Source organism: Oryza glaberrima, chromosome 7, assembly GCF_000147395.1.
Source record: "Oryza glaberrima chromosome 7, OglaRS2, whole genome shotgun sequence".
In the NCBI taxonomy this organism is placed as follows: domain Eukaryota; kingdom Viridiplantae; phylum Streptophyta; class Magnoliopsida; order Poales; family Poaceae; genus Oryza; species Oryza glaberrima.
In genome coordinates, this window is record NC_068332.1 from 26,477,851 (window position 1) to 26,501,499 (window position 23,649).

Here is a 23,649-nt window from a genome sequence, read left to right on the forward strand (position 1 = left end):
TCTTCCTCCGTCGGCACGGTCACTACATTTTATTAATTCATTGATTTGAGTATGCAAGAGTAATTATTTAATGGATGGAATTTTCAACACCATTAGCTCAATTCACTAAACAATTATTATGGATCAAAGGTCAAAGTTCTCACACCACTATGCAGGCCGTTCCAGAATACAAAAATTTTAGAGTTGGACAGATTATTAATAAGAAAATAGGTACAAGTAAATTAAAGAAAATCTAATTAAATGAGAAGTGAAGATAAATAGAAAAATTAAATGGTGAAGATTTAGGATTAGTTGGAAAAAAATATTGATGAATAAGATGTTATATTTTAGGCTAAATTTTAAGAGCTAGACCTAGGAGGAGGGACCGAGGGAGTAGTACTTTTATCGAGTCAGCTTTAGATAGAAGACTACTCCCTCCATCCCATAATGTTGTAATCTCGGATGGGTCAGGATGAGACCCATCCTAGGACTACGAATCTAGACATGTATGTTCAGATTCGTAGTCCTAGGATGGGTCCTTATGTCCAGATTTATAGTCCTAGGTGGGTCTCATCCCATCTTAGATTGTAACATTATGGGACGGAGGGAGTAATATGCAGCAGTCAGCGTATAGAGTTTCTACTTTTTATTAGTGATCTAATCTACTATAGTACAATAAAGATATTTTGCCATAGAGTATTGCTTGGTTAGCTGTTGGAGTATTAATTATTAGTTGGCCCCACCGACAGGTGAGGTGTGAGTGCATGTGGAGGACGGATAAGAATGCACATAATACGTGGTCTATAAGCATAACATGGGTCCATTGTGTTTAGTTCTAATATATGATATAATTATGATACGACATCCGCTCCACACGATGAGTCTGCCTGTGGAACCGGAAGGTATAAGAAAGAAAGAGAAGAAAAAGAAACAGCAAGCAACTACTCTAAATAAGTGATACTCCCCGTCTCAAAATAAGTATAATTATATAGTCTATATCCAACGTTTAACGATTCGTCTTATTTAAAAAAATTATGATTAGTATTTTTTATTGTTATTAGATGATAAAACATAAATAGTTCTTTATATGTGACCTTTTTTATTTTTTTATAATTTTTTTAAATAAGATGAACGGTCAAATATTGGACAAGATGCACTTATTTATTTATTTTAGGTTGGGGACTTGGGGTAGTATAGTACAAGCTAATAAAGAGGAAAAAAATTGGGAGAGTTAATAGGGCACAAAAGTACAGACATGTACAGTAATTGAAAGCGGTATAAGACAATACAATAATTAAGCAAAAAGAAAAGAAGGCAACAGACTAGTCCACGAGACGAAAGACAAAATGATGGATAATGGACGTTGCTCTCCCTCGAGTCTTGATCATCATGAAAAACAAGAGAAGAAAAAATGCAACCGAAGCGAAGCGAGGTATCTATCCAGCTAACATTCAAGCATGTGTGCCTTTCCTTGACCCATCGGCTATTCTCCTTCTTTGTTTTCCTTTACACATTCTCTCCCTTTCTTATCTTGCTTATGTTTCAGTAATGCTCGATTCGCTTTCTGTTTTTTTCCCCGCCCCTTTTGTGCCCAAGCATCTCCTGGGCAGCGTATATATGGAGAAAGGTGACTACACGTCTGTACCGTGTAAAGCTAATTTCTTTATGATGCAAAAGTCTGGTTTAGTATATTCATTCATATTGAATATGGAGTAGATCTTACACATTATGTTTATATTCATTCATATTGAATATGGAATAGATCTTGCACATTATGTTTTTTTTGAGATCTTTATGATTTTTATTCTTCGATTAGAGTAATTCTGACCAAAAGGTCCATTTACCCATCAAGTACAAACGCCTTATTGACGGCCCAGTGAGAGACGAAAAGGTATTTTTTCCTCTTAAATGGTTACTTTATTTTTTTCCTCTTTTCTTATTAATAACTCTTTTGCTATATTAGTTTTTTTTCTTCAATGACAATATATTTAATGCTATAAACTACTCCCTCCGTATTTTAATGTATGACGTCGTTGACTTTTCGATAAATATTTGACCATTTGTTTTATTCAAAATTTTTGTGCAAATATGAAAATATTTATGTCATGATTAAAGAACATTTGATGACGAATCAAGTCACAATAAAATAAATAATAATTACATAAATTTTTTGAATAAGACAATGGTCAAACGTTGAAAAAAAAAGTCAACGGCGTCATGCATTAAAATATGGAGGTAGTAATTGAGAACTTGAGATAGAGAGTTGAGACTGTCCTCGGGGGTTTGGGGGGTTAGAGGAGATTGAAGACTCAAACGTCGTTTAGTTCCTACTCCCCCATTAAGCATAATCCTATGTTAAATCTTATGCCACTTTACCCTACTCTAGGAAACCGCAAGCAAGTCTATGTGCTTGTGCGTATCTGGTACTCCCTCCGTCCCACATTGTCGGAGATTGAACTCCTCCATCAGGGAACCATGAGGCCCCCATTTGTGAGTTCGGCTGGGGGCAGCGGGTGAGATTCGAGGGCTTGGTGAGCGGAGCTGTGTGATCTTGAGGGGGTTAGCCCCCTCCCCCAAAGACGATGAGACAAAAGAGGTTTATATAGGTTCGGGCCGCTAAGAAGCGTAATACCCTACTCCTGTGCTTAGCTGATCTTGTGAGAAATTACAAGATCTCCTTGTTGGGGTAGAAGGTGTTGATCATCAGGGGCTCCAGCCCCCCTCCTACTAGGTCTGGACCTCCTTTTATATCTCCAAGGGGTTACCACATGGGCCCAAAAACATAACTTAGTGGAGAAGGATTACAATCTTTGCATTAAATGCATGTTTTGTCTCTTGACTTGGGAAGCAAGCGCACGTCATCTTGATGATGAGGCCTGTCAAATCTTGCCGCCTGACACGGGGGGTGCCCCTGTTAGTCACCATTTAATGGGTGAGGACTTCTGGGCTCCTATTACACCGGGAAACGGGAGCCTTACTTTGACCAGAGCGGGAGGACCGACTCTGGCTAGGATAAGAGGATGAGAACCTCTCACCATCATTATTTGATGGGACATGTCAGGCTGCACGTCGCCTGACACACGAGCAGCGCACAGGCGCACTACCCTAGTCCCATCGGTCATTCGACCGGTCACAGACCGGTGGAGTGCATTTGTCACACCCTAAAAATTTCAAATATATAAATTGTTGTTTAATTGGAATTAATAGAATTGATTTTAAAAGCCTAGAAGAGAAGATCTAATTTTAAATAATAAATTCCAATACAAAATGGGGCTAGATAAAATTTTATTAAATACTTTGCTTAATTCTATAATTCCTAGATTTTTCTGGGATTTATTTGAGCTAAGGAAGTATTTTTAATAAATGGAATTGCATTTCATGAATAATTTAAATGGAAAAAGGTTTTTAAAAGTCTCTTTTGGCTTTGGGCCGAAAGTACCTTCTCTCTCTCCTCCTCGGCCCAAGTCGGCCCAGTCCGCAGCCGCAGCCGTCGCTCGCGCGCGCGTCCGCCCGCTGACAGGTGGGGCCCGCCTGTCAGACTCGTCGTCTTCCTCGCGCCGCCGCCGCCCGAAACCCTAGCGCCGCGCCGCCGCCGTCTCTTTCCAAATCCGGTTGATCCTTTCCGTTTCCGGTGAAATCAATAGAGGGGAAATGATCTTCTCGATCTCCTCTACCTTTTCCCTTTTGGAACTTCGGCTAAAATCGTTTGGAAACCGGAGGATTCGATCTCGAATCGGATCGGTCTCTCTCCTCCGAACCCTAGACTTTCCTTCTCGTCGCCGGCCGCCGTGGGCCTTCGCCGCCGTGTTCTTGCCCCTATAAAAGGATCCCCGGTGTCTCCGCTACCCGTCGCCACCCTCGCCTTCGCCTCTCGTCGTCCGTAGAGCCCTAGCGCCGTGAGTCCTCGCGCCGCCGTCGTCGCCGCCGCTCCAGCCGTGCGCCGCTGTCGCTCCAGTCGTCGCCGTCGCTCGGGAAGGCCGCCGTCGTGGTCGCCGTCGCGTCGCCGTCCTCGTCCGCCCCTTCGCCGTCGCTATCGACCGCCGGAACATCGTTGCCGTCGTCAAGCCGGAGGTCGCCGCCGTTTCTTCCTCGTCGCCGACGTCGTCCGGTCATCGTCCGCCGTCGCTTTGGTCGCCGGTGAGTTCGCCGTGTCGCCCGCAACCCGTAGAGGCTTTCCGTTCACGCCGCCGCGCCGTCGTTCGCCGGCGAGCTCGCGCGGTTCGGTCGCCGCCGGTGGTGACGTCATCGCCGACGTCATCGATGCCGTCCGCTGTGGTCCGGCCGTGGACCGGTCGATCTCGGCCGTTCGTTTTGGATGGATCGATCTCGGCCGTCCGTTCCTGTGAACCGTCGCCGTGCACCCGGTCCACCGCTAACCCTAGCCGCTGACGCAATAAATCCTCTTTTCCTTTTCAAAAATAATTCATTATTGCGTCATAATTCAATTAAAATCCATATAAGTGTTTTAATCCGATTTAATCTTTAAAAATTCATAACTAATTCATCTTAGCTCGGATTTGGTTGGTTCAAGTCTCTAAATTTTTCTAAAATTGAGATCTACATGTTAAAAATATCCACATGTACTGTTCATGCTTGTTTATGTGCTGTTTTGGTGTTTTGCTCTTTTCTGTTTAGATTCCGACGTTTCCGGAGAGTCCGTTTTCGCAGGAGAAGAATTTGAAGAGTTCCAAGGCCAGCAAGGCAAGTCACACAGATCCCAAACAACCCCTTTGAGCATGTTGATCCCGTTTAAAGCTATTGTTTCTATTCAACTATTGCATTTATTTTCGAATGTCATTGGGTGGAATTAACCTATTGTTTGTTATAGCCCTTTTGTTCTTGATTACTTTATTCCTTGATACCTTGGGTTCTTATAAATTGACTAGTTGAGCTTTATATATTGGTTCAGCTAGATATTAGATGTGATTGCTTAGCCATGCTTAGAAACATTAGCACACTATTGGGATAACTTATGACTCCCTATTATTTAATGATGGCTTAATGATAACTCATGATGGTTAATCATGATTGGTTAATTAATTAATTTGCCAACTAAAACCTGTTAATGGTGGGTTGTGAGCACATGGTTTTGATGGTCGTGCTCATGACAATTAAGGACCGGTTCACGAGTTTCGGTTGTGAAACATTAACCGTGCCAACCACAAGCCAGCGTGGGCAATGGCTTTACCTTTTGTATAGCATAGTTCATTGCGGGGCACCAGACTGAGAAGTGGCGGAGATAAGCCCACGGGGGTCGCTGGGGAGTCCATGCCTTGTTTATAAGGGGGTGATTATGATCCAGGAACGGTGCGCTGTGGTGGATTGTGTTGTGCGAGGGGTACTGTCACAGCTCCTTTCTGAGGTACCGTGGTGGTATCAAGGCGCATGGTGACATGTCGTGGGGCTGTGTCTTGTGGGTACAGTGGTACACCTCTGGTCAGAGTAAAACTATTCGAATAGCCGTGCCCGCGGTTATGGGCGGGTCAAACAATGTCTTTCGTGATTAGTCTCACACCTCTCATCATAATAAAAGATACTATGACTGGTAATAATTTGATTAGCTCCTGGTTTGGAATGGAATATTCCTGGTTTGGAGATAGAACTGTGCAGCCGGGATTGGTTGTTCAGAATGGTTGGGCCTATGCAACAGGGTATGTTGTATAGCGTTGGAATAATATTGTTTAATTATTACTCAACTGTTTTACTAAATTCTGAAATGTTTATTAAATGCTGTTTATGCAAATGAAACCCTATTATGCCATCCTTTGTTATCCTGTGCACTTGCATATTTGCTGCGTGGCTTGCTGAGTATGTCATATACTCACCTTGCAATCATTCATCAGAGGAGGAGTTCTACAGTGATGCTGATGGTGTGGAGGATTAGGTGTAGCCCTGGTCAAGCTGCCTGTGGAGTGGAATCGTCTGCGCCGTTTATCTTATTTTCCGCTGCTTAGATCTTTATTGATTGAGAGGAACTATCTACCTCTGTAATGACATTTTATTCGCTTATTAATTAGAGTAATAATTGTACTCTATTATCAATTTGTTATTGTGTGCCTCGGCTGATTCCTGGACGAGGGTTCGCGCACATGTAAGCGTTTGGAATTTTGGATAGAAATTCCGGGCGTGACAAGTTGGTATCAGAGCCTCCTTGACCCTAGGTTATGCCAAATGGTTACCCATAGAAGCCCTCTAAAAATATTGGAAAAATAGAACTATTCTCCTCTCTTTCTCTTTTAATTAAACCAAACAAATGGCACACGCAGTTTATAATTCCTTTAATTGTTCTCATTTAAAAATTTATTTATTATTAATCCTGTGCTATTAGTACCGTACATCTATTACCGTACTAATGGCTCATTTACGAGCAAAAGTTTTACAACATTATTTTATCTTGTTACAATGAAATAAATTTAGCAGGTTGATTTTATAACTTTTCTTTTATGTTGAAACCTGTTGTTCAAAAGTGCAAAATTTGTGATCCTGTTTCCAACTGTTTCAACTTATCTTGCAAGCTTGGTTTACTTACTTACCTTTTTCTTGGAATTTCTAACTTTATTCAAATTAATCCAAAAACTTGTGCTATTAATTGGACAAACGTCTTAACTCCCTCCTTTCACTTGTCTTTAGATGCCGCACTACAAGCCTGAGTACTTGTTTGGTGTTGAGGGATTTGTCCAGGAGTTGCGTACGATGTCCTTTGCCATAGGATTTGGGACTGCCCCTATGTATGCCCAGATTCCTCATGATCGGGATGAAGAGAAGTGTCGAGTCAAAGCCACCTTAAACAGTAATAGTGAAGATATCCCATCAGTGATGTTCGAAGCTGGAGGGGGAAATTATATTCATGCATGTCAGGAGGTGGCAAGGATCGCCATAGGAGAGCTCCGTGATCGCTACAGTGATCAGTTGGCCGACACTGAGTATCGCTACCATCCTCGCCAACCCCAGGGAAGTGACCGTGGCAGCTACCTTGAGACTGAGGGGATTGAGAATGATGCTACCACAAGGCATTTGGTTGAAATGCTGTGGGCTATGGATGAGACCCGCGCGGAGGTTGTGCTAGCAGCTCAAGATCGTGAAGACCGGAATCGTGGAAAGATTTGCAAGCTAGAAGACAAGGTGGATCGTTTGGAGAAAGAACTAGCCGCATTGACAGCATTGCACACCGCATTAAATGTGGCGTGGCACGACTACTCGGGCCGCCATAAATGCGGGTAGGTGGGAGCCTAGAGGCGGACATTTAACCCACCGTACATGGTGACCTAGAGAGGGGATCGGGGGAGCCCGACCCCTAGTCATGGGAGGGGCCCGCCGCCGCCCGACCTCGGGCCCGATCCCCCCTCGGGGGAGGGCCACGTGGCGCCTGGGGCAGCCTTCTCCCTCTAGTCTCGGCCAGGGAGTGCCGCCGCCCCACCTCGGGCCTGACTCCCCTCGGGGGAGGGCCACGTGGCATCGGGGGGCAGCCTCCTCCATCCAGTCTCTGGGAAGGAGTGGCCGCCACCCTACATCGGGCCTGAATCCCCTCCGGGGAGGGCCACGTGGCATCGGGAGGCAGCCTCCTCCCTCTAAACCTGATACCCTCGGGCCTATATCACCGACAGTAGCCCCCGGTGTTAGCCCTGACCAAAACTTTCCCCAGGTGGTCAAGGTTGACGCCACTCTCCTAGTCTGATGATATGTGGGCCCGGTCTCTTCTTCTTTCTTTGCTGGCACTAGGACCCATGCGCCTTTTTCGCCCCAGCCTGAGGGCGACTCGCCAGCCCGTACCTTAGGTTGTGAACTTATTTTCTGTATATATTCATCAAACATTGTTAGATTCTCTCGGGCCCGCGACCTCACGTCGCGTACCTCGCTTGCCCCTGCATTTTGTTAACCTCTGTTCGTGTTCTACTTCATCTATTCAACCGATTATTTTCGCGTGAGTGTGAGGATTGAACTTTCCATAGCCAGCAATCTTCACCCGCGATCAAGCTAAGCTGGGCGCCGTAGCCAGCTGCTACGGAAGAGCAAGCACAGGGGGCCCCGGGCGTCGACGGTACTGAAAGCTCGATGCAAGGCTAGGATAGAGCTAGGAATCGTAGCCACCACACTTTTAGCAAAAAATCGTTTGGATGGATAAAGTGAATACAAACTTTTTGTTACCAAGGGAGGCAAGCTAGCGCGCGACACGTGGGTACCGCGGGACCGCGAGGAAGAGATGAGAGATAAATATAAGCAATAATAATTCTATGCAAATGATTATCTTCGCACGAGTGCGAGGACTAAATTTTCGATAGCCAACAATCTTCACCCATGATCAAGCCAAGCTGGGCGCTGTAGCCAGCCGGCGGGGCCAAAGCCAGCCACTACGGAAGAGCCAGCACAGGGGGCCCCAGACGTGGACGGCGCCCAGAGCTCGTCGCAGGGCTAGGATGGAGCTAGGAATCGTAGCCCCCCACACTTATAGCAAAGAATCGCTTGTATGAATGAAGCAAACACAAACCTTGCTTGCATGTCGCAACCTTTCAAACCTTTAGCTCGAAGGGGGCCCCCCACCATGGGTTCCGAACCATTTTGGGAAGCCTGTGACCACTTAGCAAACGAAGTCAGGTTCCCACGAGCCTGTGTCCCCACGCTACACATTATGTTTGCTCTTTCCTTTCGGTGGCCTCCTTCCAATATCTCTCCCTTCTACACGGACGACTACTTTCGCACGAGTGTGAGAGCCAAAAAAACTCTAAAGCCAGCGATCCCCGTCTACAGTTGAGCCGGGCCGGGCACTGTAGCCAGCCGGCGGGACCAAAGCTAGCCGCTACGGAAGAGCCAACACAGGGGGTCCCGGGCTTCGACGGCACCCGGAGCTCAACTTAAGGCTGGAACAAGGCTAGAAAACTTAGCCTCCACACTTAGCGAGGAAACGTTCATGTAGATGGGAGAGAGGTTAGGCTCTTACCACCGAGGGAGCAAACAAATGCGCAACACGCGAGCGTCGCAGGGCCATGAGAAAAGAACAGGGGAAAATAAATATAAGACTTCAAGCTGTATTAAGCTGATGAATTGAAAAATTGAAAATACTTGAAGCTTGAAAGGACGATTAGTTGAGCCGGGCCGGGCACCGTAGCCAGCCGGCGGGACCAAAGCTAGCTGCTGCGGAAGAGCCAGCACAGGGGGTCCCGGGCTTCGACGGCACCCGGAGCTCAACTGCAAGAGTCCTCCCAAGAGTAGACCGAGGCAGGTGGCAGGTTCATGAGCGATCCCCGCGCTTGGCCCTAGAGGGCCATGGGGAAGAAACTCGCCTTGACCCGGTTGTCACCCCACGCCGCCTCTATGATCGTCGTGTGGATCTGGAGGGACTCGGAGGGGTTGACGCTACCGTGGTACCTTTCTGTGAGGCTGGGCCGAAACTTTGAGGGTCATCAGACATTCCGAAGACTCGCCACAAAGACCTGGCCGCCAGCCTTATCCGGTGAAGATGCGGGGGGCCTAGCCCCCTGCCTGGGGTGGCGCGGCACTCCTGAGGAAGCTGCGCCTTCCCCCGCATTGGCGGCACGACGCTTATCGCGCCGGCGCTCGAAAGAACCTCAAAAATCACAAACGCGCCCCCTACCTGGCGCGCTAGATGTCGGAGAATGAACTCCTCCACCAGGGAACCGTGAGGCCCCCCCTTTGTGAGTTCGGTCGGGGGCAGCGGGTGAGATTCGAGGGCTTGGTGAGCGGAGCTGTGTGATCTTGAGGGGGTTAGCCCCCCCCAGACGATGAGACAAAAGAGGTTTATACAGGTTCGGGCCGCTAAGAAGCGTAATACCCTACTCCTGTGCTTAGCTGATCTTGTGAAAAATTACAAGATCTCCTTGTTAGGGTAGAAGGTGTTGATCATCAGGGGCTCCAGCCCCCCTCCTACTAGGCCTGGACCTCCTTTTATATCTCAAGGGGTTACCACATGGGCCTAAAAACATAACTTTAGTGGAGAAGGATTACAATCTTTGCATTAAATGCATATCTTATCTCTTGACTTGGGAAGCAAGCGCACGTCATCTTGATGATGAGGCCTGTCAAATCTTGCCGCCTGACATGGGGGGTGTCCCTGTTAGTCACCATTTAATGGGTGAGGACTTCTGGGCTCCTATTACACCGGGAAACGGGAGCCTTGCTTTGACCAGAGCGGGAGGACCGACTCTGGCTGGGATAAGAGGATGAGAACCTCTCACCATCATTATTTGATGGGACATGTCAGGCTGCACGTCGCCTGACACACGAGCAGCGCACAAGCGCACTACCCCAGTCCCATCGGTCATTCGACCGGTCACAGACCGGTGGAGTGCATTGCACACCGCATTAAATGCGGCGTGGCGCGACTACTCGAGCCGCCATAAATGCGGGTAGGTGGGCACCTGGAGGCGGACATTTAACCCACCGTACATGGTGACCTAGAGAGGGGATCGGGGGAGCCCGACCCCTAGTCATGGGAGGGGCCCGCCGCCGCCCGACCTCGAGCCCGATCCCCCCTCGGGGGAGGGCCACGTGGCGCCTGGGGCAGCCTTCTCCCTCTAGTCTTGGCTAGGGAGTGCCGCCGCCCCACCTCGGGCCTGACTCCCTTCGGGGGAGGGCCACGTGGCATCGGGGGGCAGCCTCCTCCATCCAGTCTCTGGGAAGGAGTGGCCGCCACCCTACCTCGGGCCTGACTCCCCTCCGGGGAGGGCCACGTGGCATCGGGGGGCAGCCTCCTCCCTCTAAATCTGATACCCCCGGGCCCATATCACCGACACACATTATATGGGACTGGGCACTGTTCATCCAACATAAGGAGGTTGGCGAAAGATGCATGTACCCCTCATTTACTTAGTACTGGTACTAGCAGTGAGAGACTATTTGGGTTTACAAGCTTGCCAGGAAATGATTGGCACAAAGAAAGAGTAAGCATTCCTCAGTATACAATGACATTAATGCATATGTTGACAAGAGTCAATTAAATCCCACTCACCTCTTTGCTGCCCAAAATTCACACGCACTACACATTAGCGCCACAAATACACAGGCATTAGCTGTTCAAAATTTAAACTTGATGCTCAGAACCAGCCCGCCATTTTCACTCCCTTGCTCTCACTCACAGGTCTAAAAACCAAAGCTCTCATATTACACTCATATTAGCAACCTACTCCAGCATTACACCAAGAGAGACCCTCAACTAATCCATGGAAGAAGAGGAATATGAGATTCCTGATCTCAACCTTGATCTTGGTGTGCAAGAAGTGCTGCAAGATGAAGGTGATGGGATCCCTGACCTTAACCTAGATCCTGCTGTGCAAGGAGAATATGCCTTCCAATATGAAGATGAAGAGCTTCCTGACAACCAATGTTTTGGTGCTCATGAAGATGAACATCCAGACCCTGCCATGCAAGCAGTTGAACTCTCCAATGGCCGGAGTGCACAAGAAATTTGTCATCTAAACATGGAGCCAGGTATGGAATCAAAATCTTAATGCAAAGCAAGTTATGGTCTTACTCACATTTCCCATCCTCCCTTCTGCTGAAATAACAGAAGCATAAATGTCTAAAGTAGCAAAGTTTGTATGATCAAAATTTATGAACAAATTCATAAACTAACAAGCCCAATATTACTTCTTTGCATAACACAGAGCTTTGCAGCTTTGCTATTAGTGTCAATCAGTTGTTGCTTTTAGTCAGGAGTTGTAAACTTCGGCCATCAGTCATATATATACTCTTATGTGGTACTGTGCAAAAATGATGATCATAAATGGCTCTATGAATTTTATTTGCTCATTATGATAACCAGCCATTAGCCCAACAGTCTCCAAAGTTTATAAGCGTACATCATGTGTTCTAAATAGTTGGAATCAACATAGTTCAAGTTTTATTTCATAAAGCTGGTTTTAATATCAGAAACTACTAAAACAACCCAAAAAATTAATATTATGAACTTTATATATAACACCACTGCAGGATGACCCATATAGGTATGGGAACATGTGTTTTTTTTGTGGTAGATGACCTAATGCAAAAAAAAAAACTTTTGTGGTCAAGAATGGTTACTTAATTTATAATGCACTTTTTTGTATATTTCATCATACAAAGCACATGACAGGGTGGTTAAAGCCGCGCAAATGCACTACTTCATTAGCTAGTTTCTTTGTACAACCTTCAACTTTAAATTTATCTTCGTCACATGTCATGCAGCAAATTATGGAGAAGATGATATTGTATTTGACAATGACGGACGCTATATTCTCCAAGATCAATCAAATTATACAGGTACATACATTATTTTTTGCTCATATGTAATCAGCAGTGATGCAGATGGGGATATCATATGAGTAGCTCATGTCTCACCTTTTCTGTCCATGCAGACGAGGAGGATTTTGATGTTTATTCTCCTTATATGGATGTTGTCTTTGATGAAGATCTCCATACATCAAGTGATGAGGAAGGTATGACATGCAAATGACATTCATTAGTGTACTGCAAGTATAAAATATATTGCCAACTAATATGTATATATATAAATATTTTCTTTGTGCAGATACTCAACAAGACAATATAAAGAGAAGGAAATATTTACCAGAAGCTGAGAAGAAAGCTATTTATGGAGCTTTACTTGCAAGTACTATCAATGGGAAACTTGCTAATAGAGATACTACAACAATTATTGCAACTATGGTTGATGTGACAAGGAGAGTTGTACAAGACATTTGGACAAAGGCGAAGAAATGTTTAGCAGCAGGTGTTGAAGTTGACTTTAAATCAAAGAAGCCTGGTAATTGTGGCCGAAAAAGAAGTGACATTGATTTGGATCAGGTTTTAGCACTTCCTTTGAACTCAAGGTGTAGCATCAGATCTCTTGCTAGTGCATTGAATGCTAGCAAAAGCAAGGTGCATAGGTTAGTCAAAGAAGGAGCCCTTCGCCGTCACTCAAATAGCATTAAACCTTACTTGAAGGAAGCTAATAAAAAACAAAGGCTCGAGTTCTGTGTATCCATGCTAGATGTTGCTACTTTGAATGCTGAACCAAGATTTATAGACATGCAAAACATTGTGCATATTGATGAAAAATGGTTCAACGCCACTATGAAAAACAAGACCTTCTACCTTGTATTCAATGAAGATGAACCTGTGAGATGTGTGCAAAATAAAAATGCCATAGATAAAGTTATGTTTTTATCAGCTCTTGCAAAGCCTAGGTATGATGAGGAAGGAAATTGCTACTTCGATGGCAAAATAGGAATATGGCCCTTTGTTAGGAAGATGAAGTCTCAACTTGATTCAATCTGTTTTTATTGCTTTCAAGTCACTTTGTAGCTAACTTGTTCTTTGCTCTATATGTTAGGAACCAGCACAAAGGAGTAGTCGCAACAGGCCGAAGGGTACATTGGTCACAAAATCTATTACGGTGTCGAGAGAAACAAGTAGGGCTTTCTTGATTACAAAGGTTATTCCAGCTATTGCCTCTTGTTAGCCGAGAGAAGATGTAGGGAAGACCATTTGGATTCAGCAAGACAATGCACGGACACATATTCTGCCAAACGACGAAGCATTTGCCCTCGCGGTGGCCCAAGTAGGCCTAGACATACGCATCATGAACCAACGCCCTAATTCACCAGACATGAATGTGCTTGATCTAGGTTTCTTTGCTTCTCTTCAATCGAAGACATACCTCAAAAATTGTAGTAACATGGATGAATTAATCAGCAATGTGGACGAAGAGTACAATGAGTATAATTCTAACTTGGTGAGTAGGGTTTTCCTAACCCTACAAGCTTGCTTCATAGAAGTGACGAAAGCCGATGGAGGCAATGGCTACAAGATACCCCATATGAACAAGGATCGATTGGAGAGGCTTGAAATGCTCCCTACTAGTCTGACTTGTGATATTGCACTTTACAACAAGGTTATGCAGATCTTGTTGAACTAGTCCAGCCTGGCCATACTTTTGTTTTTTTACTCCGATGGAGTTTGTAAGTATGTGGTAATGCACACCTTGTTAAACTAGCCCAGCCTAGCCATACCTTTGTCTTTTGTACTCCGATGGAGTTTGTAAGTATGTGGTGATGCAGACCATGTTGAACAACTAGTCCAGCCTAGCCATACTTTTGTTTTTCGTACTCCGATGGAGTTTGTAAATATGATTTCAGACTTTTGTTATATATAGGTAATTCAGCATAACTAGTTTTAGCAATCAGCAATATGTGATTCCATATTTAGTTCAGCACTAATTTCATAACAATGAATACTTAATTGAACCCATTTCAGAACATGTCATTGCATAGTTAATTTCAACACTAACTTTGGAATAATACTACAATCATTAGAACAATATATTATAGGAGTATATGACTATAACTAGGGCATTTCCATAACAAAATACTTCGTACTAGTCTGGCAACCATATGGAACACTACGGTAATTTGTACACTTATAAACATGGTAGTCCTACATCCATATTGCACTAAGTACTCCTACGTCCATTGTGCATTTCCACAATAAAATACCACAACACAATCACATTAAGCAGGTAGGAGACATGATATCGTGCAAATCTTTCATCTGTAAATTCCGAGGCACACCGACGCCCTCATCATCAGTCTCTGCGTCGGAGATTAACTTTCCCTCGGCGATGCATGCCTTCTTCTCAGGCATACCGACGCCCTCATCATCAGTTTCTGCATCGGAGATTGACTTCCCCTCGTCGACACATGCCTTCTTCTCGGAGCTTGTGTTCACCTTGCTTGGATTTCCCTCATAGTCCGCATTAGCGATTGCCTTTTTCTCATCGGCCCATGCCTTCTCGATGGTTGCCATGTCGATGCTTGGCTTCTCATACTCTGAAATAGCCTGAAGCCAATCGTGCAACATTGTACTGTAAAGAAGATCAGACAAATCAATATGAATCAAGATGTGGCTCAATTTGCATGCTACAAATGCATAACCATCCCAAATCAACAATCTAGTGTGAATCACATACCCCAAGCGAGGATGCACTCCGAGCTGGCGCGGCCCTCCTGATTTGCTTGTCACTGGATGGCTGCACCGTAAGGAGAAATAAATGGAACATCAAAAAGCACATAATTTAACAAAATTGAATGGAAAGGACTAATAATTAAATAAATAAGAGAGGAACCCTATGCCAATCTCCTTGATTGGAACATCTTGTTGTGTTTCAGGCACAAATTCGTCGTCACAACCTTGTGAGTTGAACTCATTGCCAGCCCCTTTATCATCCGAGTCAGGGACAAACACCAAGTCATCAAAACAAACGCCTTCCGCCACCGGACGTGGCTCTTTGCCTAGCAACCACCACGTCCCGCGAACCCTGCCGCTAGGCCGCATTCTGCCGCCAGCCCGTAAACTGCTGCCGGCGACATGTTAAATCATTATATTCCTATTTTAAATAAAATTTTAAATTTTAAACTATCAAAATGAAACATAGAACCTTTAAATCTACCATGAATCTAAGATATGATGTGCCTAACAGCGTTTAAGATTAATAAAATTGACACTTAAGTTTTTTTTAACACCGTTAATTTCCTAGTACTCCGTATGATCTAAGAGTAGTTGGCAATGTATTAAGAACCTCTTCAGCTCTAAACAAGAACTGCAACTTCAAATCCTAGCACTTTGCCTAATGGATAACTACATCCCTGCAAAACATCCACCTAAAATCGCTCCATTCTTCATTCTTGACCAATTTAGCATGGTGGCATCTAGATCCTGGTTAAATGCGATTAAATTGATACTCCTACTTGTGAGTCTTGTCCCATATAGTTCACTGGCTAGAACGTTGCTGCAAATTTCATGTCCAGTACCACACCAATCAATGGCTACATCCAAGTCATACCCACGCTAGCTTCCAAATCTTGCATTGCGATGCTGCGTGTCAAAATCAAACAATTCAAAGCGTAAACTGACATCCAATGTAAGATCCAAAACAAACACAGGTACTACCAACAACGTGGAAATGGAAGCACGCACATCGAACTCGGCTGCGTTGTATATATATACCTGGACGTTGAACTCGACGAAGGCGACGGCGGCGTGCGCGGTGGCCCGGCCGAACGAGAGCAGTGTGTTCTCCCGCTCCCACACCACCTCGATTCGCTTCCCTGGCGGTGCCCCCACCGCACGGGCCAGGTTGGGCACCGGTGGCGGCGGCGTATGGGCCAGGTTGGCCGCCGCACCGCCGGCGTTGGTGTCGACGGATGGGAGGTGGAAGGGAAGGAGCTCGGATGGATGGGAGGAGGTGGAAGAAGATGCGGGTGGGAGGGAGGCGCTGATGGAGGGGACGGAGAAAAGGCGAAGAAAATCGGGAGGGGAACGAGCGGTGGTCGATGGGCGACTCGGTGAGAGGATAAGGTAGGGACAAATTCCACCGACAGCTCTCTGTCCGCATTAGTACTCTCCCTGCCCGATGTCTGTTTGCATTAGTACTCTACCTACCCGATCCCTTATATTTTGAGACACGTTTTTAACCCCTAATCCCATATAATATGGGACGGAGGGAGTACTACGTAATTGTTACCTCTTTTCGCATGGTTAAAGCAAGCCAATCATAGATGAAATGAGGAGCTTAAGATTCTCATAATTTGCTAGTTAGTAGCCAGTTTCTAAGAATTTGAAGAAGCTGGGTTTTTCAGCTTCTAGCTTCTAATTTATTTTATGAATTCTACATATACATATTTGTAGAATCTAGGTGATAATCTAAACTGTTTGGAGAGTTAGAGATTCTGTTGAAAGATACAGCTACTAAAAGTTTCCCGAAATAGGTCCTAATACCTAAGATGAATGCGGAGGTTGTAATTGATCTGTCAGACTAATAAAAAAGGGAAAGACAAACCCTTTACCCAGAATATCTACATCTTCAGGTTTCATTTGCTAGAGCCTTCATGTTTGATTGTTCGAATGATTGCACCTCAAAACAACACACCACACTCAAAGCAGCAGCCAACAAGTATAATGCATTAATGCGAGTCTTACCGGAAGGCTTCCTGTGATGTTGGATGTTGATATACTCCCTCTGTACTCGTAAAGAAGTCGTTTAGAACAATGTTTAAATCAAACTTTGAGAATATAAATCATGAATAACTCTAAAGTTGTTTAGTTTGAAAATGTAAAAGTTATATGAATAGATTTGTCTTGAAAAATACTTTCATAAAAATATACATATATCACTTTTTAATAAATATTTTTATAGAAACAAGAAGTCAAAGTTGTGTTTTGGAGACCGTGTCGCTGTCCAAAACGACTTCCTTTACGAGCACGGAGGGAGTATGTAGCAAGGATGGCAGTGGGTTATAAGCCAACTATAATCTTATGTGGAAGAGAAAGATAAAGAAAAAATGAGTGTTAGCTCTCATATAAAAGCTAACTATACATATACTCCAAGATCGATAATCTTTTTTGAAGAAGAGATAGATCTGCCACTACAAATCTTTCCCTGCCATGTTTTGGTATATCCTCGAAATGTATTTATAGTTAGCTTATAGTCTGCTATTGTACACCTACTCTGAGTGGAGGCGAGGCTGCCGATGCCGACCGGCTTGGGTGCATGACGTCGTCGGTGAGGTTGCTTATGTGGGACTCGTAGGGGCATTTAACTATTCGTTACTTTTAAGATGTAGTAATTAATGATTTGTTACTCACAACCTACGATATGTGGACCATCATGTATGTATCTATGATATGTAAGTTTAGTGAAATTGCTATATGTAAAATTGATAAATAGTTAAATATCTTGAAAGAGGGGACTCAGGAGAGAGGGAGGTGTGAGAGTGGAGACGTTGGGGATAAAATATGCCGTACGTTGTGATGGGGCCCAATTAAACTCGTCGAAAGATGAGAAAGAGGCCCAATCGCAACCAACGTCAGTCAACGCTCTATCCCAAACTAGGAATAAGTTCACCAGGGGTCTCTCAACTTAACAGCGAGATTTTCTGTGGTCCCTTAACCACAAAATCAGAAATGTGTCGTCATGCTCCAGCTCTTCACCGCCGGTGTCGTCGTCGTGTTGGTTGACCTCCACGAGCGTGGTAGGCGGAGCAGCGGTGGGCAGAGGGCGGCGGGCGATTACGACGGAGCGGGGGGCCTGGTCGGCGAGCGGCGGGGGGCAAGTGTGGCTGCGGAGCGGCGGTAGGAGGTCGGCAACGACCTCTTCGCCGATGCGGCGCGCCACCCCCTCTCCCGCCGGCCTCATCTCCGCCCTTGAAGACGAGGTTGATGGGCTCCTCGTCATTGTCGCCATCCCCGGGTGGGAGCGGCGGCGCGGGGGGCTCGTAATCGTCGTCGTCGGACAGGGCGGCCTTGGCGCCCTTCTTGCCGGAGAGGAGAGAGAGCCGGCCAAGCTTCACTCACGAGCTTGTCGGCGGCAATGGCGTCCCTCCACGCGCGAGAGAAGAAAGGCCAAAAGCCCGTGAACGCATGCATGCTAGCTATGGGTTCTCAAGTGAGGGATACATGCATGCAATAGAGAGAAAAAGACCAAAGCAAAAGCAGCTTGTGATTGATTTGCAGGCTGCACGAGTTGAAAGTGACAAGATCGATCGATCGAATATATATGTACTACATTCATGAATGAATGCATATGTGCATGTAACTCTAGGCCTCGCCCACGGCGACGACGACAGTGGAGAGCCGACGACGAGGGCAGCCACGGCGCGCGGCTGCTCCGCCCGCCGCCGCGCTCCGCTGCCTCCGCTCCGCCGCCGGACGGCCGCTCCGTGTAGCCTCGCTCATGGCGACGACGACGGTGGAGAGCCGACGACGACGGCGGCCACGGCGCGCGGCTGCTCCGCCTCCGCCTGCAGCCTGAAGGAGAAGAGGAGAGAAGGAGAAGAAAAGAGAAGAAAAAAATGTGCAGCTGACATGTGAGCCCCATGTATGTTTTTAAATTTTTTTTTTGCTGACTAGGATGCCACGTCAGCAAAACCGGGCGAAAATACTGCCGAGAGACCTCCGGTAAACGGTTCGAGTGAGTTTAGGGGTAGACATTTCTGGTTTTGTGGTTAAGGGACCTCGAAAAAATCTTGCGGTTAAGTTGAGGGACCTCCGGTGAACTTATTCCCCCAAAGTATTTTGAATCTGATCCATCGAAACATGTCGCTGCCGCCACTGCACTACTGCTATGATGATAGACACTGTTGCATATTTGTAACGATGGAACGCCACGCATACAATATATATTATGTTACTCCATAATAATTGAGTCCAGTTACGGTCACGGACACACACGACTCGACGGAACCCCACATACATACGTACGTACATACAAGTTGAGAAAAATACAAAGATCCAATGGAGGAGTCGATGCCAACAGATAGAGGCCGCCGATCGATTAGTTCACAGACCGATCGATCTCATAGAACGTACCTCAATTATTTTTACATCGATCATATATGTATGTATATGTGTACTACTAGCTAGTCGAGCTTAGCTAGAGTTGACGAACCTGCAGTCTTTTCTGACCTCCCCCTGTGCGCCGGTGAGCGGCGCGTTCTCGGACATGGTGAGAAGCGCTGCGGCGAAGCGCTGGTGGAAGTAGTCGTTGTCGGCGGCCATCCGGCGGACGTAGGGCGCCGTGCGGGCGTCGGAGGCCAGCTGCTGGTCCACCAGGAGGAGCCCCCGCCCGGCGAGCAGGTTGCGGTAGTACATGTTGTCGATGAGCATGGGCGTGACGCGGTCGTTGCGCGCGTACACCACCTCTCTCGTGTCCTCCGTCGCCGCCGCCGTCGGGCACCTCCCCCGCAGGTACTCCCCGTACGCCGCCTCCATGCTGCCGTCCACCTGCGGGTACAGCCTCCCCACCAGGTTGAAGCAGTGGACGCGCCCCACCGAGTGCGCGCCCAGCAGCGCCACCGCTCCCTCCGTGTCCACCCCGATGGCCGCGAACCTCGACAGCACGGTGGACACGCTGTCGTTGTGGTTGGGGATGTACTGCTCCACCACGCCGTAGTAGCTCTCCCTGCTGTCGCGCCGCCCCGTCCGCATGGCCACCGAGGGCCCACCCAGCATGGCCACGCCGTCGCGGGCGGCCAGGGCGAGGATGTCGGCGCAGGAGACGGTGGCAGGGCACTCACGCTCGACGGCGGCCTTGATGGCGGTGATGTACTTGAAGTTGCGCATGCCGAAGCTGCGGTGGGAGGACTGCTCGGAGACGCCTGTGGTGGTGGTGGTGTGGAGCAGCAGGGAGGCGTCGCAGGAGTAGACCATGCAGTCGTGGAAGAGTGCCCTCAACCACGACACCGCCGTGTTGCCGTGCTCCTCGTACAGCCTCCGCACCTCCTCCCTCACCACCTCCTCCGCCCTCGGGCACCTCTCCGACTCCGAGTAGAAGTTGAGCTTCAGACCTCCTCCTCCTCCTCCTCTGGCTATGGCTGTGGCGCAGCTGCAGGCCACCATCACAATCACCAAGCTGCGCCTCATCATCAACTTCTATCGATAGTCGTTCTTCGGTGCTTGTTCCACTGACACCAAGCACGCACGCAAGAGTGGATTTTAAGTGTGGTATATAGCGTAGGCATCCATAGGTGAGCTCGATCGTGATGGATGGATCTATCCAATTAGTGCAAGTGCGTGCTAGTTACCCGCAAGTAAGTACCAGACATGGACGCATGTACATGTGCATCAATGAGCTGAGCTCCCTATCTAGGTACATACGCACATGGTCCCAAACTCTATTAGTTATTATTATCGGGAATCTGCTAAACCACATTCCATATAGTAAAATAAAGATAAATTCTGACAAATTTATAAACTTCAATTCGGTTTCGCGATTCGTACTCTAGTGGGCTTCTCCTCCAACTCTGACGATCCGCAGCGGCAATCGTGATTAGTTAGGGTCCTGAGTTAGGGTACAAATGGAACAGGGAAGGGTGGAAAGGGGAGAGGGTCTCCTAGGCTAGGCTTAGGGGGATTCACAAAGAATTGTCTTAGAATTAGCTTAATTAATTAGACCACCCACTATATATAGCTGCTTCAGAATTGTCTTAACACTTGTTCATATAAAAAATTGTTCTATTCTGATGAAATTTATTGAAAAAAAAACATCATCGCTAGGAATTTCAATAGTCTCATGCAACCAACCAGCTATCACAAAGAGAAGGGCACGAGAGGGAAAGTATTTTCTACACCTAGGTGCCTAGGTGTACCACAAAGAGAAGGGCACGAGAGTGATGTCGCTGGGAGCCGCCTCCTCCGTTCTTGAACAAGAAGATGGCACAAGAGGGGAAGTGTGGAGGGAGAAGGAAAGAGGTCGTGACGACTACTCCCTCGCGCATCAACCTCCCCACTGCTTCCTACCAACACCGCCGTCGCTGTTGCCGCCGCCGCAGCCGCTTCCTGGACGAGAAGCCAGTGAGGGAGGGGAAGCACAAAGGGAGGAGGCTGCGACGCGTGGTCAACCTCGCCGCTGCCTCACGTGATTCACGCGAGAGTGTTGGGTCGAATCGGTCCGCCAAATTTTCATGCACTACTACAAAAACCCTCATAGAGAACGGCTTATAGGTGCCGGTTCATTTAAAACCTACACCTATAGAGCTTTTCCCACCTCCCTACGATGGAAAAAATAGAACCGACACCTTTAAACAATATATATAGGTGCTGGTTCTAGAAAAAAAACCCGGCACTTATACTATAGGTGTCAGGTTTTTTAAAAAAACCAGCACCTATCATATATTGTAGGTACCGGTTTTTTTAAAAAACCGGCACCTATAGCTTTGAGCCGAGCCGGCGAGCCGAGCCCATAAGCACCACACCACCACGCGTCCTTATCAAATCGTCTCTCCGCCTTATCCATCTACTACCTTTCTCTCGTCTCTCCGCCTTATCCATCTACTACCTTTCTCTCGTCTCTTAGCTCTCGCGTCTCTCTCCCACCACACACACACTCTCTCTCTCTCTCTCTCTCTCTCTCGGCAGTGGCTGCACGGCAAAGACGGCAAGTCCCCGCGGCTGGCAACCGGCCTAGTGGACACGGCAGAGGCGGCGGCGGCCGTGCCCTCCTCTCCGCCAGATCCGACGGGAGGGGAGGCGGCGGGCACCCCACAGACAGAGGCGGCAGCGTGGAGGGGAGCCTATGGAGGGAGGCAGTTGGGAGTCGGCGGGCTTCGGCGGTGGCCAGGCGGAGGCGGCAGCAGCGGCTGGCGGCGGCCGCGCCCTCCCCTCCGCTGGATCCAGCCGGAGGGGAGGTGGTGGACCTTTGGGAACGGCCGGCGGCGGCGGCCGCGGCGCTATCCCCTCCGCTCGATCCGACCGAAGGGGAGACGGCGGACCTCGGGGACAGCAATGGCGGCCGCCGCACACTCCCCTCCGTCAGATCCGGTGGGAGGGGAGGCGGCGGGCGGCGGCGCCTGAGGAATTTTTTTGGGATGATTTTGTAGATTCTTTTAAGATGTTTTTTGATTTGTGGATGCTTTTCTTGTTGAATATGTTTTGATCTGTGATTGGTGGATGATCTGTGATGTGGGGATTTCAAAAAACTAGATGTGGGGCATGGCGCAGTGATGGCGATTGCGAGTTCCGGCTCGATTCGAGCCGGCTCTTTTTTTTTGCTCGTACAAACCTATAGGTGCCGGTTCTATTTTTGGTATAGGTGCCAGTTGCTTGTATTGGTGTCGATCAATAGGTGCCGGTAGGAAAACCGGCACATATAGCCGGTTGGGAACTGACACCTATGATGGTTTTTTATATACTAATGATGGGGGAGTCGAACCCAAATATCAGGAGGATATTCTCTTTTGGAGTCAACCCGTCCCATCTAACCCCACAATTATACATCTATAAAAGCGGATTCGACCTAACCCGACCCAGCAAATCTCTGCAACCAAACACATACTAAATTACAGGCGGACCATAACATCATGCGCCTACGATAATACAACATACTGGTATGGTACCACCAGGTACCAAATTAAATACAACCATTCATTTAACATAGGCATGATAGGTAATGAAGTGAAGCAGAGGTGCGCGACCTCAATGTTTCACGCGAGACGCTGAAATATCTCCTCTCCGTCACGCATGCGACATCACATAATTGAAGTGTAATTGTACCTGCGATGTAACTTATATAAAACTTATATTCAACTATGATTTGGTTGGTTAGCATAGGGATCTTACGCGTGGCATGCGTGAAAATTTCTTTCTAGCAATTTTTTTAGAGATAATTCAAGAAATGCCATTGACAAGCATCCAAATCCAAGAAATACCATTGACAAGTGTAAGTTCCAAGAAATTCCATCATACAAACGATTTTGTCCCAAAAATGCCATCGCCGTCCACTTTACGCCGTTAAATACACTGTTCATCCTATAGAACTTAATGGCGTGGAATGGACAGAACCCTAACGGCGATGGCATTTTTAGGACAAAATCATTTGTATGATGGCATTTCTTGAAACTCACACTTATCGATGGTATTTCTGAGATTTGGACACTTGTCAATAGAATTTCTTGGAGATTATCTTTTTTTTTTACGTTAATGCACAAATCTCAAAAGTTTTAGGGGCAAAAAAAAAGAAAAACTTGCGAAAGTTTTATAGCAATTCCGTTCCTCGAGCCGGTACCATCTCCCAGATTAGATGGCGTTGTCTGGTACCTACATTATTGAACCATTGAATCTAGCACAATCAACTGTCATGATTTGGTACCTGCCTCCGCTGTTGATTTATTTATACATCGTGTGTGT

The 23,649-nt window shown here is 46.8% G+C and overlaps 3 protein-coding genes across 3 annotated transcripts; 1 reads left to right on the top strand and 2 right to left on the bottom strand.

Annotated features, from left to right (window-relative positions):
- The first annotated feature begins 11,153 nt into the window (after positions 1-11,153).
- Positions 11,154-13,238, top strand: LOC127780353 (uncharacterized). Its single transcript, XM_052307251.1, has 5 exons — positions 11,154-11,421; positions 12,157-12,231; positions 12,327-12,407; positions 12,500-13,089; positions 13,218-13,238. The coding sequence occupies exons 1-5, from the start codon at positions 11,154-11,156 to the stop codon at positions 13,236-13,238; spliced, it is 1,035 nt and encodes a 344-aa protein (XP_052163211.1).
- Positions 13,239-14,411: 1,173 nt separating this feature from the next.
- On the bottom strand, positions 14,412-18,211 carry LOC127780354 (uncharacterized). The gene is made up of 5 exons (XM_052307252.1): positions 17,959-18,211; positions 15,976-16,243; positions 15,095-15,325; positions 14,939-14,998; positions 14,412-14,833 (listed from the first exon to the last, which is right to left on the bottom strand). Exons 1-5 carry the CDS (start codon positions 18,209-18,211, stop codon positions 14,476-14,478), a joined length of 1,170 nt encoding a protein of 389 aa, XP_052163212.1. The 3' UTR covers positions 14,412-14,475.
- Positions 18,212-19,111: 900 nt separating this feature from the next.
- LOC127778391 (peroxidase 21) lies at positions 19,112-20,538 on the bottom strand. Its single transcript, XM_052304984.1, has one exon. The coding sequence runs from the start codon at positions 20,389-20,391 to the stop codon at positions 19,396-19,398; it is 996 nt and encodes a 331-aa protein (XP_052160944.1). The 5' UTR covers positions 20,392-20,538; the 3' UTR covers positions 19,112-19,395.
- Positions 20,539-23,649: the final 3,111 nt, after the last annotated feature.

Bases quoted from the DNA above. Each gene is read 5' to 3' on its own strand.
- LOC127780354 (XM_052307252.1), bottom strand. From the start codon at position 18,211: ATGGCGACAATGACGAGGAGCCCATCAACCTCGTCTTCAAGGGCGGAG. The intron at 16,244-17,958 runs GTGAAGAGCTGG...CCCCTCCATCAG, and splicing joins ACACGACGACGACACCGGCG to CGCCTCCCTCCCACCCGCAT. The intron at 14,834-14,938 runs GTATGTGATTCA...TCTTCTTTACAG, and splicing joins GGAGTGCATCCTCGCTTGGG to TACAATGTTGCACGATTGGC.
- LOC127778391 (XM_052304984.1), bottom strand. From the start codon at position 20,391: ATGATGAGGCGCAGCTTGGTGATTGTGATGGTGGCCTGCAGCTGCGCC.
- LOC127780353 (XM_052307251.1), top strand. From the start codon at position 11,154: ATGGAAGAAGAGGAATATGAGATTCCTGATCTCAACCTTGATCTTGGT. The intron at 12,232-12,326 runs GTACATACATTA...CTGTCCATGCAG, and splicing joins AGATCAATCAAATTATACAG to ACGAGGAGGATTTTGATGTT. The intron at 13,090-13,217 runs GTGAGATGTGTG...GCCCTTTGTTAG, and splicing joins TATTCAATGAAGATGAACCT to GAAGATGAAGTCTCAACTTG.